General features: G+C 22.8%; 2 protein-coding genes across 2 annotated transcripts; one reads left to right on the top strand and one right to left on the bottom strand.

Moving 5' to 3' along the window:
* Window positions 1-3,257: 3,257 nt before the first annotated feature.
* Window positions 3,258-5,208, top strand: TrpRS-m (Tryptophanyl-tRNA synthetase, mitochondrial; the record flags this gene model as incomplete). Its single annotated transcript, XM_011506399.1, has 6 exons — window positions 3,258-3,420; window positions 3,494-3,658; window positions 3,730-3,992; window positions 4,411-4,532; window positions 4,656-4,923; window positions 5,004-5,208. Coding segments are annotated over exons 1-6 (1,125 nt in total), but the record flags the coding sequence as incomplete, so codon positions are not given.
* Window positions 5,209-5,335: 127 nt separating this feature from the next.
* On the bottom strand, window positions 5,336-6,927 carry LOC105367283 (reticulon-4-interacting protein 1 homolog, mitochondrial). Its single transcript, XM_011505937.1, has 6 exons — window positions 6,670-6,927; window positions 6,343-6,572; window positions 6,046-6,255; window positions 5,860-5,972; window positions 5,529-5,796; window positions 5,336-5,443 (listed from the first exon to the last, which is right to left on the bottom strand). The coding sequence occupies exons 1-6, from the start codon at window positions 6,920-6,922 to the stop codon at window positions 5,336-5,338; spliced, it is 1,182 nt and encodes a 393-aa protein (XP_011504239.1). The 5' UTR covers window positions 6,923-6,927.
* Window positions 6,928-7,172: the final 245 nt, after the last annotated feature.

The raw sequence follows: 7,172 nt of genomic DNA, 5'->3' as shown, positions 1-7,172 counted from the left end.
CAAATATGAAATTGTTAACAATATTTTTTTAACAATAATGTATTTTAGTATTTTCTGTCAATATGCTGTATTTTCTAAATATGTATATTTTACAGAAGAAATTCATATAATCTAATTACATATGTAAATGTAAATATATTTAATAATATTTTCTTGATTATTGAAATTTGTTAGCGTTCTTTGAAATATCTGAAGATAAAATTACAATATAGAAATATCCTATTTTATCTATAATGTTATAACTTATTATCATGAGAATATGTGTGTATGAAGTTCTACTTGATTTTTGTCTTATTTATATATACATAATATATTTTGCCATTTATTTAAAAATCTTTTAGTAATTATATAAGAAAAATGAAAGAAATTTTTAATTTATGTATCCTTCGAATTTTTAAAGTTAATAGATGTCATAATTAATTATTTATCTGATCTATACCTAATTTATTAAAACAAATAATAATTGTTTTAATACAGTATTTTCATAAATTCCTTATCAGTCCTTAGGATTTACATACGTTCATGGTAAAGCATGCTGGCCTGAAGTTATCCAAATTCTTTGTAAGAAGTAATTAGACAAAATATAATATTTTATTCTAATAAATTGAAAATGCCAAAAAGCATTACAAATAATACATTTTTTAAACAAGCATTTTAACAATTTTTTATAAAAATTATTTATTATTTTTACATGAAAATATTTTTATACTAATATATTAGTATAATATTATAGTAAAATATTTTATTATAATAATTAAAATAAAAACATTTATGTACTTTCACTTTGAGATTCAATTAAGGCAATGCCAATTACACAGCCAAGGCTATGTTTTATCATAAAGAATAAGAATAAAAAACATTTGTGATTAGCAATGTAATTATTTGAATGGAAGCTTTCATCAACTCAGCAACGCTCTAATGTATTTTAAAAGTTTCACAGTTAGTAGTACCTGAAAAGTAACTAGTATTTAATAGTTTAGATTTTGGATTATTTAATCCTACAAACAAATGAGGAATTTGCGTTTTTAAGCAATTTATTACCAATTCACATGAAAAAATTGATACGCCTATTTGTTTAAATCACATTATCTAAAATGAAAAATAATGACTGCTTATTAAATGTTTTTAATAATTGCTCATGTATTTTTATTTTCTTTTTTCTCAAATTAAATAATATACTATAGATTTGTTATTTCTATATATCTGTTATAATTGATTATTTATTTTAATTAAGAGAGGGTTATTTTAAATTCATCTGATTTGAAACAAGTATCACTGTAACTTTAATCATCTATTTATGTATTAAATCAGAATTCAATTGAATTCAATTAATTTATATACATAATACTTTAAATATATAGCGTGTGTATATATATATACTCGACCGAAAGCGCGCGTGCAGTCACACGCATACAGATACAAAATATTTACGTTGTGTTACAAAATCTGCTGAACTTAATATTTTCAATTTATATTATTCAGAAAACTATGAATGAATGCATACGTGTGTGTGTGTGTGTGTGTGTGTGTGTGTGCACGCACGCGCTTGTGCGTATGTAATTTAGGTTGATACACATTTTTAAATTATTTTAAAAATATATCGTATAACGTATAAAAAATTTAATGGATTGAAAACCTAATGTAATTTGGAACTAATTAATTCAATAATTACATTCATATATTTAACATATCTTTAAAAACTTTAGGATAAATAATTGATTATTCTTTTTTATAATATATATTATTCCATTCAAATAAATATTTAAATAGAGAAATTTATTTAATAAATCAAATAAATAAATAAATCAAATATATTTAGAAAAAATAGAACGAAATATTTATCATTCAATGATTATGTGATTTATCAGTTTTATAAGCATTTCATATTGGCTGGAAAATTTTTATCTAAAAGTTATCTACTTAATTCTAAAAGTATTATCTACGGGTAATAAATTTATCAATATTAATAAATACTTTTATTATGTAAAATTTTATTAAATAATGTACAACAATATGTCCTCTGTGTTTTACAATATAGTGTTCATTTTTTAAAATCATCACATTTATTATTTTAATAATAAATATTTAAAATGAATTAAACTAACGATTAAAATAAAAATTTGACAGTACTTAAATTCTTATTATTTATTATTTATAACTATCATTCACTTTTTATCATTAAAATATTAGAATAATATAATTTATTTTACAATAGATTTTATTATAATTGTAAGAATACAGTTTTCAGTTGGTTACATTTCATATCTTTTAATGAGAAATGATATTTTCATTTTTTTTATTTATAGATATTTCTAAAAATTTATGGTCTAAAAACTTTTAAAAATACACACATCATCAATTATATATTGAATATTTATTATTCATCGAATTTTAGTCTTTATTTCATTCGGTTATTTTATCTTTGTTAATAAATATGAGCTTTGTCTATGGTAATAAATATACTGATTTCCAAAAATTAATTTATTAAACAGTTTTTACCAATCTTGGTTTTTATTGTTTTAATTATAATATTGAATCATCCCAACATATTTAATTATATTAACTAAAATGTTTATTTACAATACAATTATTTAATATATGCATTATTTTATAAATAAATTGTAAAATAAATGGTTGCATGTAGTGCATACGGAAAAATTATCATTAACTCATACTTTATTTCACAAATTATCGATTAATAAATCATAAAAACTGTATTAAACTCTAATTTTAATAAATAATAGTCTATGCTTATGCATTGGAATTATTTATATTGTTGAATCAATGTTATCTTGTATGAACAATTTTTTTTTAATAAAAATGATTATATTTTCTTATTAGTCATTAAATGTTTTACAAAATTAATTTTTTTTAAGTGCAGTAAAACTTGTATGTAAAATTTGTAATGTTTTTTTATTCAAATAAATAGAAGAAATAATAAGTAAAAAAAATATTTAATATGTTTATATTTTATTTATGAATAAAAATTGGATGTTATCATTTTAGTTTTATACTTAGTGTGATGGATTAATAATAAGTAAAATTTTTTATTGCATTTACAATATACTTAGTTTATTTCATAATTGTAATCATATCCAATTTTTTAAATTTTCTATGACACTATTCCTTCTGTAATATGGAAAATATAATACAGAATATAATTTAAATATATCCAGGATAGTAAAATACATAGTTAAGCTAATAATTTTAAATACAAGTTTGTAACCAGAAATAACTAGGTTAACCTAGAACTCTATGATACATATTATTAAATGTTCCATCTCATCACAAGAATTTAAAAATTTATATTAATTTGTAATGTTTTACAGAATTGTAACAATCAATATAAGTTTTTGTAATCAATTAAAAATAATTCCACGTAGAAGAAATGTTGAACTTATTAAAAGATATTGTGCTACTGTAAGAATAAATCGTGCTATAAGTATTTAATAAGTTTTAATGTATATTTAAATTTATATATTTATATGTCTAGAATAAAATTCTTTATCCAAAAACAATATTTTCCGGGATTCAACCCACAGGTTCTGTACATATAGGCAATTATTTCGGTGCAATTGAAAATTGGGTTAAACTACAAGAGAACGGAGAAAATGTTATTTGGAGCATTGTTGACATGCATGCTATTACCTTACAGCATGTATATTCTTATTTTACTTCCAATATTGATTTTATAAGTCGACACTCGTTTAATTTTAATTCATACCATAGAATTCTACAGAGCTTAAGGAAAATATTTTAAAACTCACTGCTGTCTTATTAGCTTGTGGAATTGATCCAAATAAAAGTATTTTATTTCAACAATCAAGCGTTTCGATGCATGCTGAATTGAGCTGGATTTTGGCATGTCTTACAACAATGCCAAGACTTGCTCATCAACCTCAGTATAAAGAAAAAAGTCAAACACTGAAGGATGTGCCTCTAGGATTATATATTTATCCTATTTTACAAACAGCTGATATTTTATTATATAAGTATATACTTAAATTGTATATTATTGTTAAATATAAAAAGTTGTATTTTATATTTAAAAAAGAAACTTTTTTTTAATTGTAAATGATAGTTTGATAATTTATGATAATTATGCTTTATAATTTTAAGCATAGAAATAATGAGTAATTCATTAATTATTTTCAATTTATTTAACTGTTTCAATTATCATAAGTAATATTGAATTGGAATTTGTTTTTAAGCAATATTTAAATTTGAATAGATATTTTAAATTACACGTAAAAATATACCTACGTGATAGAATATTTTATTTGCTTTTTCATTATTAGTATTATATTTGATTAAATAACTCGATTTTTCAACCTTTGGTAATATTGAAATGGTATTCAGGAATTTAAGAAGCAGTATCTTATTAATTATTTATAATTATTAAATATTTAGAGCTACACACGTGCCAGTAGGCGAGGATCAAGTGCAGCATATACAATTAGCAGAACATTTGGCTCAAAAATTTAATACAACTTATGGAGAAACTTTTCCTATGCCAATTGCAGTAATAAACAGTTAGTTTTTAAATATTACATAAATTATTTTATATATTAATTTATAAATTTTATATGAATTAGTAAAAAAAAAATGTTCTCGTGTAAATATTCACAATTACTCTAAGTTTTATTACTTTATAGAAGATTTTGGGAGAATTAAATCATTGAGAGATCCTTTACAAAAAATGTCTAAGTCTGAATCTGATACTAAAAGTCGATTAAACTTAACTGATGAGCCTGCTGTTTTACTGAATAAAATAAAAAAGGCTGTGACAGATTTTACTTCGGTAGTTTCTTATGATCCTGAAAATCGACCAGGTGTATCCAATTTAGTGAGTATACATTCTATGATAACTGGTATGTCTCCAGAAGAAATTTGTAAAGAAGTTAAACACTTAAATACAGGACAGTAAGTTAAAAATTTAATTTATTTTGTAAAATGTTTTTGAGGGACAGACTAGCATAAATAACTTACCTATATTCTTTTAGATATAAATTATTTTTAGCAGATATTTTAATTGATAAATTAAATCCTATAAGAGAAAAGATACAATTATATATGAATCAACCAAAGTATTTGCAGAAAGTTTTACACGAAGGTACGCAAAAGGCAAAAGATATAGCTTTTAAAAATTGGTTAGAAGTTAAGGATAAAGTTGGATATGGAACTCCTATATTTTCAAACAATCAACAATTACATCAATTACAACAAATTTCTAATTAATATTTTTTGTATAATACAATTATTTTCTTTATTTTAATAAAATTCACATAATGTATAAAGATCAATGTTTTTAAATATTAAAGTTAGTATAAAATTTTCACCTCATGTCAATAATTATTTTTCCTCTCAAGTGACCTTCTCTCATTTTATTATATGCTGTTGGCAGTTCGTTAAAATGAAATACTTCTTGAATAACTGGAGTTATCTATAAAAATGTTCAATACATGTATTATATTGTTATTTATAATATAAGCAAAATCATTTTATATAATAAATGTATTTTATTTCACCTGTTTATTTTCAATCAAATTTTGGATTACATTTATTCCAGTTGGAGAAGGAATAAAATATCCCCATTTAACAAAATTTATGTCAGTACTAGTAGGTATGTTATCTTGTAAAAGGTCAGCAATACTCTTTACAGTACCAAATACTAATCCATGTTTATCATAATTTTTTAAAAGTGGTGAATTTAAAGTTATGTAAGTATAATGAGGATAGCCATTTAATTTTACAGCATTAGATCCTTGATTGCAGCAGTCCAATATTATATCATATCTATTAACATGAAAATGACATGAATATTATTTATAGACTTGCATGAATACCATAATAACTTACGGCCCTGCTGCTATTATTTTTTCATTAGCATTAAATTCTGTGTAATCTATAGCAATATTAGCACCTAATTTTTCCAACAAAGTAATTGCATCATTGCTACAAGTTGCAACAACCTATTATTATAAATTTTACTGAACATTATAATACTTAGGAAGAAGTTGGAATTATGTGAATAAAACAATTTACATCTATTTTCCATGCTTTTAAAAGTTGTATAGCTAAAGTTCCTACGCCTCCTGATCCACCAAGGACTAATACTGGCTTCTGTTTATAATTTGAGCACAATGATTTATAAGCTAACCCACCTGTATACCATAGGCTTGACCATGCTGTTAAACCAGCATATAAAATAGCAGCTGCTTCAATATAAGATAAGTTTTTAGGACGTAGACTTACCTACAAAGTATATCCGATATATATTTTTCTTGTATGAAATATCGAATCTTAATTAATAGAAAATATCTATTAATAATAATATATTACCAAAGAACTATCAACCAAAGCGTATTCTGCATGACATCCTTGTTCTTGTATTGGTATAACACCCCATACTTCATCTCCTACTTGAAGCTTATCTACTCCATGTCCTTTAGATACAATAGTTCCAGAAAAATCTCTACCCAGTATCAATGGGAATTCAATGTCACTATGTGGCCTAATATTGAAGCTATTAACTTTACGCATACAGTTAAACAATTGTGCCCCATACCCATCTATAATATTTAGTTTTTCTCATATATATATATATATATATATAAGTATATGAACGTATAATGAATAAATTAGTGTAAATAAAAATAGTTAACTTACTTGTCATAGCAATATCAATTTGATTGATACTAGAGGCATCAACTTTAATTAACACTTCTGAAGGTTTGCTCAGTATTGGAATTCTTACTTTTGACAAATGTGGATTATTTTTATCTGTATAACAATGTATTTGCCATGCATTCATTTTGCCATCTGTATTATTTTTAGGTTTTACAGACGCTTGTGAAAAACATCGAGGTTGAGAAAACGGATTAATTAACATTGAACTTAATTTCTTTGGTATTTTTATCATTTTTTTTTTTTTTTTTGTAACGTATTTAAAGGTGAAATTTTAGGTTAAAAAATGTGTTATTTATTTTAAACAATAACTTTACGAAAGTAACAGCAATTAATAAAACATATACAAAAGAAATATATTATATATTATTTTCATTTGAATATTTTAAATAAATTTAATAAATTATTTATTTTCAACATTTTGTATGCCACTACAATGTTATCCATTCGAACATTCGTTTAGAACATATATGTATTGACTTCGA

The sequence above is a fragment of the Ceratosolen solmsi genome, unplaced genomic scaffold (assembly GCF_000503995.2).
Source record: "Ceratosolen solmsi marchali unplaced genomic scaffold, CerSol_1.0 scaffold7, whole genome shotgun sequence".
Taxonomy (NCBI): Eukaryota; Metazoa; Arthropoda; class Insecta; order Hymenoptera; family Agaonidae; genus Ceratosolen; species Ceratosolen solmsi.
The sequence above is the reverse complement of the archived record's forward strand: the minus strand, read 5'-3'. Positions and strand labels throughout refer to the sequence as shown.